General features: G+C 35.0%; 1 protein-coding gene across 6 annotated transcripts in view; it reads right to left on the bottom strand.

Annotated features, from left to right (window-relative positions):
* Window positions 1-13,756, bottom strand: part of fsip1 (fibrous sheath interacting protein 1) — a 105,194-nt gene extending 91,438 nt beyond the window's left edge. For all 6 annotated transcript variants that reach the window (XM_015350764.2, XM_015350768.1, XM_069193293.1 and 3 more), the window contains exons 1-9: window positions 13,685-13,756; window positions 12,709-12,887; window positions 12,012-12,198; window positions 11,189-11,233; window positions 10,736-10,905; window positions 10,548-10,629; window positions 10,062-10,157; window positions 8,830-8,966; window positions 7,938-8,051 (exon numbers count right to left, since the gene is read on the bottom strand). In XM_015350764.2, coding sequence (XP_015206250.1) covers window positions 7,938-8,051; window positions 8,830-8,966; window positions 10,062-10,157; window positions 10,548-10,629; window positions 10,736-10,905; window positions 11,189-11,233; window positions 12,012-12,198; window positions 12,709-12,876 — 999 coding nt within the window. In that variant the 5' untranslated portion in view covers window positions 12,877-12,887; window positions 13,685-13,756. The remainder of the gene's footprint in view (window positions 1-7,937; window positions 8,052-8,829; window positions 8,967-10,061; window positions 10,158-10,547; window positions 10,630-10,735; window positions 10,906-11,188; window positions 11,234-12,011; window positions 12,199-12,708; window positions 12,888-13,684) is intronic.
* Between the last annotated feature and the right edge of the window lie 2,015 nt (window positions 13,757-15,771).

Below are 15,771 nucleotides of genomic sequence, written 5' to 3'. Positions count from 1 at the left end.
TTCTCTATCTAATTAGGAACTTAGTGTTAGTGTGAATTAGTGCTGCTCCTATTAAGGAAAAGTATTAATTGATTTTCCTTCAATTTTTAAATTAAAAAAACATGCTTGGCTTGCAACACATAGTAGTCAACTGTGCACCTTTCAGTGGCACACATAAGACATAACAATTTATAAATTAACAATTCAATCCTGCATTTATGTGCCAACAAGCTAAATGGTACATAGGAAGGAGAAAACCCCTACATGTTAACTCTTATACTGTATGTAAACAGATATATCTGTATTACTTTTCTTCGTATTTTACATTGGACATGTCCATCAGTTTAAGAGCAATGACAATAAAGTTTTTATTATATACCAAATTGTTTATTTAAAGAGAGGAACACCTCCCCCATCATAATGCTTAACAATGTTCAGAATTTTGTATGAGACCATGCCTTTTCAAAAATTATGCTTGGTTTACTTTTAACACAGTTGTAAAATGTGCACCATTTTCTTGTGTTTGGCATGTATGAAATAACGGGAAGGAGGAAACTTTTATATATTTACTCCAGTAAGAAGACTGATATGTTTACATTATCTTTGTTTTTGCCAACTTTCCTCCACTGATATGGCTCCATGGTCAAGTTCAGTAATTTTGCTCAAGATTCTGTCCCAAAACACTTCAGAGCTTGGCAAACTCTTCATCATTAATAAGAGCAGATTTAACAATAACAGGAAGTCTTAACTGAACTTCTAGAGAATGTGTACATGTCTGGTTCACTCAGTTCTACTGTAGGTTCATAAAACCAATATGACAAAATTGCAAGAGCAACCATACATTTTATAGCCTGACGTCATCATATTTGCATGACCTTCCAATATAATAGCCATTAGCCAGGTGCCAGAAAGTTTAAACATTAACGATTTCTTGAGGTAAATAACACATTGGCTATAAATGTATATTATCACATTAGCCTGAAACGAGTTTCAGCTGTCACTGGTGGTTTTGTCTTGTTGTATAAAATACTCCATAGCAAAATTCTGTAGAGCAAAAACCCCAACATCAAAGACATGTATTGGTAATGTGTGAAAAGAACACAGTACTGTGAAAAAGACTTACTCTTTTCTACCACATGCATTTCATTAAACTCCAAACTGGATTCTTCATTCAAGGCCAGCACAATTCCTCTTTTTCAGAGAATTCTTTACCCCTATGCTAGTATGTTACTATGCATGTTAGCATTAAAAAAACACACCTCTTGACAGAAAGCAATGCTATCCCACTTCCCTTTTCTGAACCTTCCACTCTTTCTGTAATTTTCACTGCCGCTTTCATTTTTACTCCTCTCCTTGTCTCCCATGCTTCTCAAGATTACACACATTCTAAAATAACAGCAGATGGTTTGAAAGCATAAATCTAACTTTAAAACTGAGGTGGAGTACTGAAAGAACTCTGAATATTATTTCAGGTGGGTAGCTGCGTCAGCATGCATAGGCTGCAAAGGAACAAGTAATAGGTTTATTCCATGCTGAAAAAAAGAAGAAAGAAAATACAACGTTTTGGCCGTGGAGCCTTCTTCAGGTGTGAGAGAGACGGGGTAGTAGGCAAAGGTAATGTAGCGGGAGAACAAAGGTTGGGAGGGAGGAGGAGTGAGAGGCGGGAGCAGGGAACAGAAAGAGAGGCCAATCAAGAGGTGTGAAGTCAGAATAGGTGTAGAGAGGTGTGAAATGAAACTTCCAATGAATGGAGAAAATTTAAAAGAACAGTAGTCTGTCGTTAAGGGAAGGGAAAATGTGTGATCCTAGCTGCAGGATAAGTTTGGTTTCGGTAGTCTTTCTGACGTATGAGTTCGGAAAACCGTCTTTGGGAACACAGGCGGAGAGATTAGAGTGGTCGTGGCCGTCAGAGGTGAAATGAGAAACAATGGGCTTGGAGAGTTCTTTAATCTTCACAGCCCTGACATGTTCCCTGAAGCAGTCTCCGAGTCTCCTTCCTGTTTCCCCAATGTAGATGGCTGGGCATTTACTGCAAGAGATACAGTAAATAAGGTTGCTGGAGGTACAAGATGCCCTCTGGGTGATGCGGAATTGTCCTGAGGGGCCTTGAATGAGTGTGGTGTTGGATGTATACTTGCAGGTGATACAGTGAGCTCTGTTGCAAGGGAAAGTGCCTGGTGTGGATGGTTGCTGAGGGTGGTCAAGGGAGGGCGCAACCTTCTTGTTCACAGTAAACATATTACTTGTTCCTCTCTATATTATGCTGAGTAATAATGGACATTTTTTATATCTATTTTGTTGCATTTTAAATTAACTGCATATCATCACTTTTGTTCATCCATCCATTTTCAATTCATTACATCCAATTTATGGTTTTGGGGAATAGGAGCCTATCCCAGCAAGCAATGGGCGCAAGGTGAGGCCAGTTCATTGCAGGGACTTTTGTGAACCATAATATCTAATTATTAATAACATCATTATTTAGACTTATTACATGTCTACTGCACCACACACTTCATACAAAAGTTAAATGTATAAGAAAATTATGTCATGTACACTTTACTTTGGTGGGAAGTAGCTGGAAAGCAAAATTGCTTTTAAAACTCATATATAGCTTTGAAACAATTCTACACATACTGCATGATCTTTGATAAGGTACCAACTTTTATTGTTTATTCATCAATAATAGATTTAACATTTATGAAGCATAATAAGAAGATGTAGAACAAATGACTGACGGACACAGTTTTATCACTTCCTGGTACTAATATTGAAAAATTTCAAGGAAAACAAAAGATGTTGCAGCACAAAAAGAAAGATTTAAAACATGTGTATATACATTTATATTACACACATTTAACAGCTCAACAACTTAAATATTACTGATGTTTAGATCAGAACTGTGGTTTTCTCATAGACACTTTCATGCATGTACTGCTCTGAAGTAAATCCCAAATACTTGTTTATTGAACACTAAACCACCAAAATTAAATAAACTGTTAAAGCATGTGTTTCCAGCAGATCAGGAATAGTAGTGCGGCTACAGAAAAGCCACCAGACGTCAGGCAAACTGGGGAGCTGGATAAAACGCAAATGCTTGCTCATGCCTAAACATTGTCATTACTCAATAATGCAGAAAACAGACACTTCCATTTAGCACTTCACTAAGAAATAAAACTAACCATCTGGAAGTGTGGATCCCAAAATACAAAAAAAAACTCCCTTAATAAATAAAAATAATTGCTTGCACTTGCATAGTACTTTTCATCCCAATGGATCCAAAAACATTTTATTTATAGACAGGGACTCAGGGTGACATCCATTCAGCAACAACAGCCCCACTACATGGCAGATTGGGCGGAGAAGTAAGAAACTACTTCACCACTTAAATTAAGGGGAAATGTAGGCAAGCAGATTGTGCACCCACAAAGAGGAATTCAGACAGGACACTGTGATTAATACACCTACAGTACTCTTACAGTGCCTTACAATTTTTAATGACCAGGTAGTCAGCACTTCAGTTCAATGTATGTTGTAAATTACAACCTACTGTTCTACCAAAACCATTTACAGCAGCAACCTGGTTTTCCTTAGAGGTCTCCCTCCCATTACCCCATTACTGTTCTAAACAGCCCTAACTTAGCTCCACCTCTGAGCAGATAGGCTCAGATCACTTAAGATCATCCATCCATTTTCGAACTGCTTTATCAAATACAGGGTCGCACAACAGCTGAAGAATAAATTAAGATCGGTCATATTAAATAAAAAATAAATATAAATAAATTTATATCCAACACCAGCTTAGAACAGAATTTTAATGTATCAGTTTAATTGATAATAAAGACAAACCCAAGCTTTCCCTGGGTAAATGTGCAATAATTCACAGACCCTCTTACGGTCTCTTACAGTATCAACCAGTAAGTTGAAATGATAAAGGCAGAAAGTCAAAGGGCAATTTTTTGTTAGAGGATTATATAAACTGGAATTTCGATGATTCATTAACGTGTGGGTGATAACCCTTGAAGTCATACTGTAGATCTACCACAGATCTTAACAAAACCCAGAAAAAAATACTGTATTTAAATGTCCTGGGACATCTTTCCATCTGACCTACAAAAGGATGCTATGATACAGTAGTCTCTTCAATCAAGGACAGCAAGACAAATTACTCAATGCATCTGTACTACATTATAATATACGTTTCCCTTGGTTCAGAATTAGCGTCATCACTACACTTCTATCCTTCAGGACTTAAACTGAGATCATAGAAATATTGTGAAAGGATTTCGTCCAAAAGAACATTGGGTTCCAGAACAAATCTTCACAAAAATAGTATTCAGATTATGCATTTGTATGAACACACACTGCCTCACCCTACAAAAGCTGATAAAGTACTGTATCTCTTCAAAGAAAGCAACATGTTAATTGTATACAGTATTACATAACATTAGACTACCTAGTGATATTGTTGTTCATACAGCTTTTATGGCATATTCTATGATTTTCTGTTACTGTATTAAACAGACTTTAAAGACTTTTCATATGACATATTCGCATTTTACTATGCTCTGAGTAAAATATATGTTTTACTCCTATATTTCTAAAATAAATTCTTCAGACAAAATGGTTCTGCTTTCATTTTAAAATTAGCCATCACAAGGTCTCCAAAAAACAAGCATATAGAACCATGAAATAATAAAAGAAAGCAATATGACTAACTTAAAAACAGTAAATCCATTTAAGTGGATTTTTCAATTTATATGTTTTACACTTCTTGAAGGACTACAAGAAAAATACATATGAACATATTGTGCCTAATTGTTATTACAGATCATTTAATAATAAATAATATCATGAATAGCTGTTTTTCATTATGTAGAAATAAATTCTGAAACCATCTCCAAATTCAACATCCATGACACAATGGAAAAAATGTATAAGGCTGAATTTGCATGAAAGTCATGCCTTACAGGAACTAACACAAAGCATGGAGCATCTGGATCCCTGGAAACATAACAGTACAGAAGTCACAAAACATTGTCAAGACACAATATACTCCACAAGCTGCTGAATGAAAATCTGAATCTCCTTCACAAAATATAGACAGAATAATATTAATAAAATATACCTTTCTTAAATTGTTTAAGGAATCTAGGAAATTATAATATTGAGAACCTTAATTAATGCAAATGTATTCTAAATTAAAAAGAAATTTTAACCAACAAATCAGTTTAATTAGCTATCTAAGAACTATATTAGATATACCGTATAAGAAGATTACAGTCTTTGGTAAGTGATAAATTATCGTAACAATTCTTATAGCAGAAATTATAATACAGGAACAGTAAGTAGAATAAATAATTTTTTGACTGTTTATTTGATTCTTGGCCTATACTATGACATAACTTTTAAACAGAATATAAAATACGCAGTATAACACCAGGTGCGACAGAAACAGCAAATGCCAAATTGACAGGTTAAAAGGACAAAATCAATTGCCGTGCAAATACCTTTGCACTTCAGTGGACAATGCTATAAAATCTGCGATTTATAGTGAGCCTGAGTTTTTTAACTGTTTTTCCTGTTTTCAAAGCAAACAGAGTGCACACAAGGGGGGTGCACTTCAGTGGTGGATGGGGAGGTTCCTGTCCTGTATATAAACAGTTTATCCTTATAGATAAAATGGCCAATTTAATGCAAGTAAATATTATTATAACTCTAAACTCTTGCAGCATCTGTCAGATTGTGTGTCCCTGGGTAATCCTATTCAGTGGTTAATGACATAACTCAATTTTGACCCAGTAGTCTCTTGATTAGAGGGATCCCTAACCTCAAAGGTCACAGAAAACTTTACATGTTGTGTCACTCAAGACCCTACTCCAGTTTAAACCAGTAATAATTCCTAGCAGAGTAATAGCTCTCAACAAACTCTAATTGTCTGATGGAGCTCCGAATTTGCTTTTTTTCATATCTGAAGCCAGAAGATAAATCAAGATTATGTCCTTTTACAAATGCTTCCCAAAGACGAGTGAGTTCTCATCTATTGGAAGCACAGACAAAGCATGTGTTACTGTGCAATTTATCCTCTCACACTTCATCCAAGATCATTATGTCCAGTACCAATTTCTGTTTGCAATAGTAAACTGAAAATTGCATCATAAATTACCATTTGTCACAGTTTTTCTGTTAAACAGAAAATTGGCCAAATGCAAGTAGGTCAAGACTGAAAAGTAATGTGCTCACTCAAACATACTAACCTTTTATGGAAACCATGATTATCATTGGTCATGGTTTTGTTGCTTTCTTATATACTGCAGAACATATTTACACAAAACATGGGTATTATCATTTAGGACAAAGCCATCCAATCGTAATCCCTTAAACGTACAATAGCATGGCAAGCTGAAATTGCCATTTACCATACTCTAATACAAGGGTGTCCAGTTCCGATTCTGGATGGCCTGCGTGTCTGCAGCTTTTCATTCTGGCTCAGGTCACAACAACCCAAAAAACCTAATTTTTGACTTAAGTTTTTCAATTAAGTAAATTATGATAGTTCTTCAATTGCTGGTGCCTTTAAGAAACATAGAAAACCAAACAGAGCTGACAAGAAACAAGATAGGAAACCCCCAGCCTCATACCATGAAGAGAGCATCCGAGTACATCATAAACGTTTTGGTTAGAATCCTACAAATTACCATAGGGTAGGGGGTAGGGTTACAATTCTGGTTACACTTAGGCTCAAATCATATGTTTTAGAATATGTATTAGAAAAAAGCAGAGAAAAAAAAGTAGTTAATAAGATTTTTAATAAGGAATCTATAATAGGACTAATGCTTATCGTTACTTAGTTCAGGTGGGTAGCTGCCTCAGCATGTGTAGTCTGCAAAGGAACAAGTAATAGGTTTATTCCATGCTGAAAAGAGAAGAGAGAAACCTCTCACCTGAAGAAGGCTCCACAGCCGAAACGTTGTGTTCTTATTTTTATTTACTGTATGTATGTGACCTAGATTCTGGCATACTATCTAAACTAGTCAAGTTTGCAGACAATATACTAAATGCAGATAATATACTGAAAAGCATAGAACTGAATTCAAATCAATCAAGTTAAATTACATAATGCACTAATAAGGTCTCATTTAGAATATTGTGTATGATGTTGGTCACCATGTTACAGATAAGCTACTGCTGCTCTGAAATTTGTCCATAGAAGAAAAATTAGATACATTGCAGGGCTGTACAGCACAGACACATTGAAGGACCTGAATTTTTATTATGCAAGGTCCCCTTTTTCCTGAATCTTCAATGGCACTGAAAAATTCAACCCAATGACCCTTTATAGATTGAACATGTGAACACAAACCAGGCGACAAGTGAAATATAAGCAGAGGTGCACTTAAAACTGAGAAGAGGGGGTACTTCTTTATCCAAAGAAGGTATTTATAAAGAAGGTAAAGGTATTTAGCATACATGTAAATAATTTTAGTTTTCCAAGCTCTCTTCTTTCTGACTAGTCAATTTATATAGTTGTGTTGCGTTTAGGAAGCTACTGTAGTGTTTGCTTTTATTCTGCGAGACAAGGGATTAATTACCATAAAATGGTCACTTCAGTTGATTCCATTATACAATAATTGTATAGATGTTTTCTTCTGTTGTCAATAAAAACAGTCATAGTTGTCTTCATTTTCCTACATATACTCACTCGTGGAGGCTTGAAATTAGATATATACACTGTCGACTTAATATACCTTTTTCCTGATGAGAAGCAATGTATTTATCTTAAGGCTACTGACAGAAAGAAACTCTACATTGTCCAATTACAATATATTAAATTTACACATAGCCCTCTGCCAACTTATCTGAATGATAACATGCTCATTGTTGTGGGCTTACATGTTGGAATTTGGCAGCCTAAGATTCTGTTTAATTCTATCCATGTGTAGGCAATCAAAAAGTACCTCATCATTTGGAAGCTCTGCGTTTCCATCTTTGTCAATGTCTTTTAGAAGTTCAGCCAGTCTTTTCTTTTCTTCATCTGTCATAAGCACTTGATTCCCTGCATCCTTAGCCATCTGTCATGTTTTTGAAAATAAGGAAATAAGAATAAAAAGTTAATGAAATTTATAACAGTTACAATTCCACTGGCTTCTACTATCACACAGAATGAAAATATTCTAGATTTGATTGCTTGTTTTGAATAGATGTTTTACTTTCTAATTTATCATCTTAATCCAGCAAAGGCCATTTCGAAATACTCATAGTTTTTACATGTGTATGCCACTATAAAACAACCCACTGATACACTAGATTGTACTATGATATTAAAAGATTTTTGTTAAAAAGGTTTATTAAAAGTTGTGTATCAAAAGTTGATATGAAAAGTTTTGTTTGTTCCTTATTGTAAAACAGCATTGAGTGCTAGTATTGTAGTTAAGAAAAAATATTTGGAATACTATTTTATGTAATTTGCATAATCCCATTGTGTGGCCTATTTGATTTGTTTTCTATATGTAGTAACTGATAATGGACTTCTGTGGGACATTTGTGTTCTGCTTGATATTTGTGCAATGCTGAAGATGATTGGTTTGATAAATGCCATTTGAACTGTGCCTTAAAAAATCAACTAGCAGATTGGGCAACTAGAATGGGGAAGAAAATCATGGTAGACTCCAAGAATTCCTCATATTCAGTGTGGAAATTGTTAATCAGTTTAACTAGAACAGAGAATCATTTAATACAACAATGTTTAAATGTCATGAAATTAGAAAACACACAGATTTTTAATAAATAACATACAATACACTGAAAGGTCTTCTAGCACAGTGATTGGCATTATGACCCTTGAAATACCTCAATATTTTTCTTCACAAAGTCTTGTTTTTTCTTGCCTCTGTTGAAATCACATTGTCCCCTGGCTGCCAGATCTGACTTGTCTTCATCTGGACACACTCTTGAAGTTTCTGTACTTTTACACTGGTTGTCATGAACTGAAATAAGAATCACAGACCAATGTTTTTACTCCATTCTTTAAAACTGTCCGGCACTAAAATAATTCTGTTCCATCTGCTTAGATTAAATGAACTGTCACCTTTTAATTCAATAAAGAAAAAACAGAAGAGTCTAACATTAGCCTGTCGAGCACATTAGTCCAACATGCACTTCCTCAAAGATACTGTATGTCATATATTAAAGCTATTCATAAAATGTTCTGGTTAGATTAAACTTTTTAGATATTAAACATAATAAGTCATTTTGAGCAATGCAGAAATTTCTAATTTAACCTAATCTGCTACGCATTAATAAACATTTTTGATGTGATTGCAGTCTCTTAATTACTGTATGTGACCCAGATTCTTACTACTGTAAGTGCATTTTTTCTTTCATCTATTTTAAATATTTTAAATGTTCCATGAGAAAAATACATAATATGAGCCCCATAACCTAAAATGAAAAAGAAGATAATTTCAATAAATTAACAAGTGCAGGTTGTTTTGGTGCTGAAAAGTAAAAACAAAGACATACAATTTGAATTAAGCTTTATTCCACACTGAAAAGAAGTATACTAAAGAAGACTGAAGAAATGCTGAGCTTTTCTTCTATGTTTTTATTTTTCAGTGTGGAATTAACCTCTACTTGTTAAATTATTAATTTACTGAAAATGTTACTTTGCAATTAACTGACACACAACATGCATAAAACTGACTAAGACTATTAAGGCTGAGAACCTCACTTATTTGCTGATATGATATTGCCATCTACTGGAAGCCCCTGGAAAGTGCACTAGATTAATGTGCTTTAATCTCTGCCTTTTATTTGAGACACTGCAGCAACAGGATCTCATAGCATTGATTTAATTTAAGCTTCTTGCATCACCATGACCATAATAATTACCTTTGCTATCTTCTCTTTTTTATTTTTTATGGAAAAATGTACCCTTATAAAATATTTAATCCAAAAACTGTATTAGGTGTCATTGAAGTTGAGTTTTTTCCAGAGGTCTGTAAAACGAACTACTGTACAATATTCACAGATACGTTTTTGATATGCAGAGATATCCTGTTCTGAAGAGACAGCTTCCTTACTTTGCTCAGAAGGCTTGATTCTCTGGCCATACTCTTCAACTGGAATTTGTGTATCAAATACAGGTATAAAATCCACATCTTCGCTGGAACCTGAAACTGATTTGAAAAAATAAACGTAATAAATGGATTGATAAGTTAAATCATACATCATATACATTTTTCTTTTTTTACAGACTGAGGTGAAAGTTGCATGCAGAAACATCAAATTTGTTCAGTTGGTTTAGTCCAGCCTACAGTACATCACTCAAAGCAAGAAGCAATAAAATGTGTTCTCTAGGTGACAGAATTACCTAAATATAATTAAAAGATAGAACATTAATAGATTACTAGGTTGACAGAACGGGAAACCAAAGCTTACCAAGATTCTGTGCCTACTTGGCTAAAAATAAAACGACACTCAGATGTTCCCATTTAAATATTAAAGAAAGGCAAAAAAAAACGTTGTTTTAATTAATGTAAATGTTAAAAGATAAAATGAAAACATACTTTTTGAAGAAGTCAAAGCCAAAAATAGTTTTGTATTTTCTGCTTCGTCGTGACTCTCTGAAACCCCTTCCAGCTTTGTACTCTTCAAGGAAAAGAAAACCTCATCAGAATTATTTAATTAATTCAAGCAAAGGCGTATAGCACAGGTTGGCTCAGAAAGACAAGCTTTTTAAATTAGACCTCGTTACCTGTAGTTCTTCCCATAGTTTCAGTCGCATTTTCTTTCCATGTTTCTTCACTTCTCTTTCCCGTGAAACTTTCTGTGCCAGTATGTTGTCCAGCTTCTTCATCTTCCGAATGGCCTTCTGGAGCTCTGGATCTTCATTCTCTTCATCCGACTCATCAAACTTTAAGGAATCTAGAACATTTTATTCAGTTTAGGAGAACAAAAATTGCTGAATGGCATAAGTAAAAAATAACAAAGCTGTTGTAAAATTATAAAACATTCGGCAAATTATTTAATTTTTTTTATGTATGCACACAGTAGGTCTGATTAATACTGTGCTACTTCTATGTACAGTGTATAGCCTCAGAAAAGATAGCATAGCCATCATAGTTTATATTTTACACTATATTTTATTATACATTGAAAGAACACTGTTAAATAAATACAACAAGATAAACAATAAATATTTTCTTACTTTCATCACCATTGTCTTCTAACTCTTCCAGGCTGGTATTAGTTTCTGAAAGTAAAATAAAAAAAACAATACACACCAATACATGAATACTTTTTATGAACTGAAGACATTGGCTTGTCATACCATCATTTTCAAGATCATCTAAATCATTCACTAAGAGAAGCTATATGTAAATTCAACATAACATTATGCAACTAACTCTTCCATTAGAGATTCACTAAACTCCACTACCAGTTATTGGTAAAAGAGCTAATGTAAATTAATCAAATCAGTAACAATCTTTATGTTAACATTTTTCTTTTTATTGAAATACTCACTATCTTTAAATAAGCACTAATTATAATCAAAACTATATTTTTATAATCACTTAGTAACCTTCTGCAATACTTAAGTATAATACTTTAACTTAATACTTTAAGTATATCCATTTAATTTTTTAAACAATCTATCAACATTCTATTAATAGACAGATATCAACAGGTATTACATTATATAACAATTGTAATGATGTTTACTTCAGAACAAAATGATAAATGATTCAACGTAGACTGTTATCATTGTCATCAAGTTGCATGGTCCATTTAAACCATAATTAGTACAGTAACTTTATGGATGACTTACAATAATAGATCCCTTAGTTTATGTAAGATGTCTTAAACCTTCTTAATCTATGTTTCTACATATAAATCTGTTTCCTGCAGAGTGAGTGGTTAGAAAATTATGTTGCAAACTAGGTTAATAACCTACATAACCTACAGCAATCTGCAAGGTGTTTCTCCATTGTCATAGTGCAAACCAACTCATATACAGTATACCACCATACCTATGTTTTTACAGGGGGATTTCCCATATATGTCTGAATCTCCCTTTTCTTCAGGAACAAAGCTCATGTGATTGTTGCCTCCTTCTCTGTTTGCAGCAAGATGATCAAACTCAGATCTCAATTCATCATCTAAGCCATCAGAAGAATCTGAAGAGAAGCTAATGTTTTCCAAAACAATCATATTATCCTAAAGGAAGAAATGAAAGGTCAGGCATACAGTAGATTAGTGTTGGCTCGTTTAACTTGCAGCTACTGTATATATCATACATTGGGTTTACAGAACTTTCACTTATTTCAGTCTCATTTTGCCCACTCTGTTACATTTTATGCAACCTGTATTTCTGTTAAATTCTATTAAAAATCTGAAGCAGTTAAAGTAAGCAAACAAGACTGAATGTAGAAAAGTAATTATTTAACGGCCTTCTGTCTAAGATCCCCATGATCTGCACTCTTCTATTAGTACTAACTTTGACAACCTACCATAACCTCCTATCTGGATGAAGTCATTATTGCACTTTTATAGTTTTGTGTTTGATATCAAAAAGTTGATAGACGAGTCAGGTTTAAGAAGAGAAGTTGAATTTTAATACAGTATTGTATAGGTAGCTCAGTGCTTGTTTAACTGCTTGCACAAGAAAGGTGGCGAACTTCGGTCACACACATTGAAGGTGAAGAACAGAAAGGCGGCGAACTGTACCTGCACTTCTGCTGCTTCTGGGGTGAGAACCACCAGAGACCCCGAACTGGAGCTGCTGACCCGACCTCTCTCCTGCAGAGCGGCGCCTGAGGCACGGCTCCCCGGGCGGGAGCGACAGCTAGATGCTGGCCTTGAGATTGCGTCTAAACTGCCTTTCCTGATGTCCATTGCATCCTAACCTGAACACAATTAACTACATTTAAACTTCAAAATGCAAAGAATGTCTAGGAAACAAAAACAAGCAACAACAAAAAAACACTCAAAGATCAGTGGGAAAATCACCACCACTAATGATATAACGGAGAAAGGATGTTTCCTAGATGCCCATTTCATTCTGCTTAAGAGACAACAAATTTGGTGACACAGACGACGGTATTACTTGTCCACAACGTTAAATGAATGGTGTACTTTGTCTTATAAATATGTACATATCTGAACTCATAAACACTATATGTCTGTGGGTATATACATAATTATTTCGTTTTATATATACATTTTAACGTTAAAAAGCTTGTCCAATTCTCATAGAAAGCTCCGGTTCCGGTTAGTTTGGAACGACGAGAAAAACAGAACCGAACCTTCATGCGAGTTATATTATTAAAAGAAGGGAGAAAACAAACCCTGCGACACTGAAATTTCACATTTTACTGAATCAACATGCAAAAATAAACTAAAGTATGGTTTGAATAACAGAAACCCCCAAAACTGTATGTATATTTAAAATAAGCAAAGGTGTATAAAATCCAATGGGAAATGACTTAATCTCCCAAATGATCTCCTGGTGCTGTTTTTAATTACAAAGTAAATTCAAAAATGTTTCCAGGAATTACAACAATGATATAACGTTGTACATTCTGCTTCTTGTTTTTTTCTTCGAAAAGTGCAGAAGCAAAGGTCTTATAAAAATAACAAGAACTGCTGACTTAATAATTGGTAAAACATTCAAAACGTGAAGATCTGCGCAAATTAAAAATACCTGCTTCAATGCCCACAACTTCTTCAGTTGTACTTCTCAGCCAGAGCTCCTGTTGATCCTGTATCCAACGACGCTCAAAAGCCCGGATGTTGTTGCTATTCAAAATATCTAAAGCTTTATTAGCATCTTTCCGTGGCGAGACATTCTCCTTATTTCTCTCCTTATGTTTGAAAATATTCCTGTACACCTTTGAGTACAATAGTTAGTATTTGGCTGTAGTCTCTTTCGGTTTAATATGGTGTACACACTGTCATCCTATTCTTTATAACGAAGGAGCCTTGAGAAATAATGCTTTTGCTGATTTGTTATAGTTTTCTGCTACTGTTAGTCTTTATTTTGATCTTTTATATGTTTTGGCAAATCGTTGTTATATAATTAATAATAATTGCTTACACTTATATACACACTCCACTCAAAGCGCTTTACAGGTAATGGGGACTCCCCTCCACCACCACCAATGTGCAGCATCCACCTGGATGATGTGACGGCAGCCATAGTGCACCAGAACGCTCAACACACATCAGCTATCAGTGGGAAGGAGAGCAGAGTAATGAAGCCAATTCATAGAGGGGGATTATTAGGAGGCCATGATTGGTAAGGGCCATTGGGAAACACCCCTACTCTTTTCAAGAAACACCCTGGGATTTTTAATGAAACAGAGAGTCAGGACCTCGGTTTTATGTCTCATCCGAAGGACAGCGCCTGTTTACAGTAGAGTGTCCCCATCACTATACTGGGGCATTAGGACCCACATGGACCACAGGGTGAACGCCCCCTGCTGGCCCCACTAACATCTCTTCCAGCAGCAACCTTAGTTTTTCCCAGGAGGTCTCCCATCCAAGTACCGACCTGGCTCATACCTGCTTAGTTTCAATGGGTTGCCAGTTGTGAGCTTTAGAGTGATATGGCTGCTGGCTAATATATATATAAATAATCCTTGCAAACTAGATGGCCAAACAGCCACATGGGCTCAGTGCTCACAGATATGGGGTGAGAAACACCTTTCTGTATGTGGACTTCCCAGCAGTCTTCTTTCAGGATGAATCAAGGTTTCAAGGACACCACCATTATATGTTATGTTAATAAGACTATTTTTGTCGTTTGTTAGAGTTCCATCTTTCCATGATCAGAAGGCTCGTATTGCTGGTAAGGATAGTAAGAGCCTATCCCAACAGAATAGGACCCAAGGCAGGGCCAGGACAGGAGGGCAGTTCCTCGCCAGTCACACCAGAACTCTTTAGAGACACCAATTGACTGTTCAGCATGTCTTTGGAAGGTAGGAGGAAACTAGAGCATACTATATGGAGAAAACCCACAGGATAAAAACGCCGTTCTTTAATAATTAGAATTAAATTACATAAAAATAATTTTACCATTAAATTGTTTCCTTCATATTATTTTTCTGAAGCCTTGGCAGTAAAGGTACAAAGTTTCTGAGTATTGATGTTACTCAATGTTTTTAAAGGTTTGTGGGGCGGGTTTAATAAAACAGAGCATACAGTACATGGCATCAATAACATTCAGTATGTGCCAATAAGGAAAACGTTGAGCAGGTTGATTTTGAAGACAGCCTTTGGAAAGGCCCAAGGTCAATGTAAATTCAAGACCCTGTTGTGACCTTTTTCAGTGTTTATTAGTTAAACACTGATTTCATTTGTTTCATGTTATCTGTATTCATCAGACAACATCCATAAACAGGATTCATTATCCCTGCTGCTGTGCAAATGTTTGCCTTCCTTATCTTTAAACATTTGAATAGCAAAGGGAAAATTTATATTATTTCTTAAACCATTTGTAATGCAACAGAGGCTGAGGAGCATTTTATCATTGCTTTTAAGGCTAACTTTGGTGCATTGGCTAGCAGCTGAAATAAACCACACTGTTAGGTAAATTTGTAAGATAAAAGGAACAATTTAATAAATGTACCATACATACTGTAGATACTGTGTCTAAGTATAAATTGAAACATCAGAAAGAAAAAAAAATACAGATAAAAACATTTCAACTACTGTATTGGGCAGCAAGTGTGTTTATATTAATTCAAATAAATATTTGAGCTACTACAGGAAACATGTTGTGATAACACC

This window comes from Lepisosteus oculatus, chromosome 8 (genome assembly GCF_040954835.1).
Source record: "Lepisosteus oculatus isolate fLepOcu1 chromosome 8, fLepOcu1.hap2, whole genome shotgun sequence".
NCBI lineage: Eukaryota > Metazoa > Chordata > Actinopteri > Semionotiformes > Lepisosteidae > Lepisosteus > Lepisosteus oculatus.
This window is presented reverse-complemented; position numbering and strand designations above follow the sequence as displayed.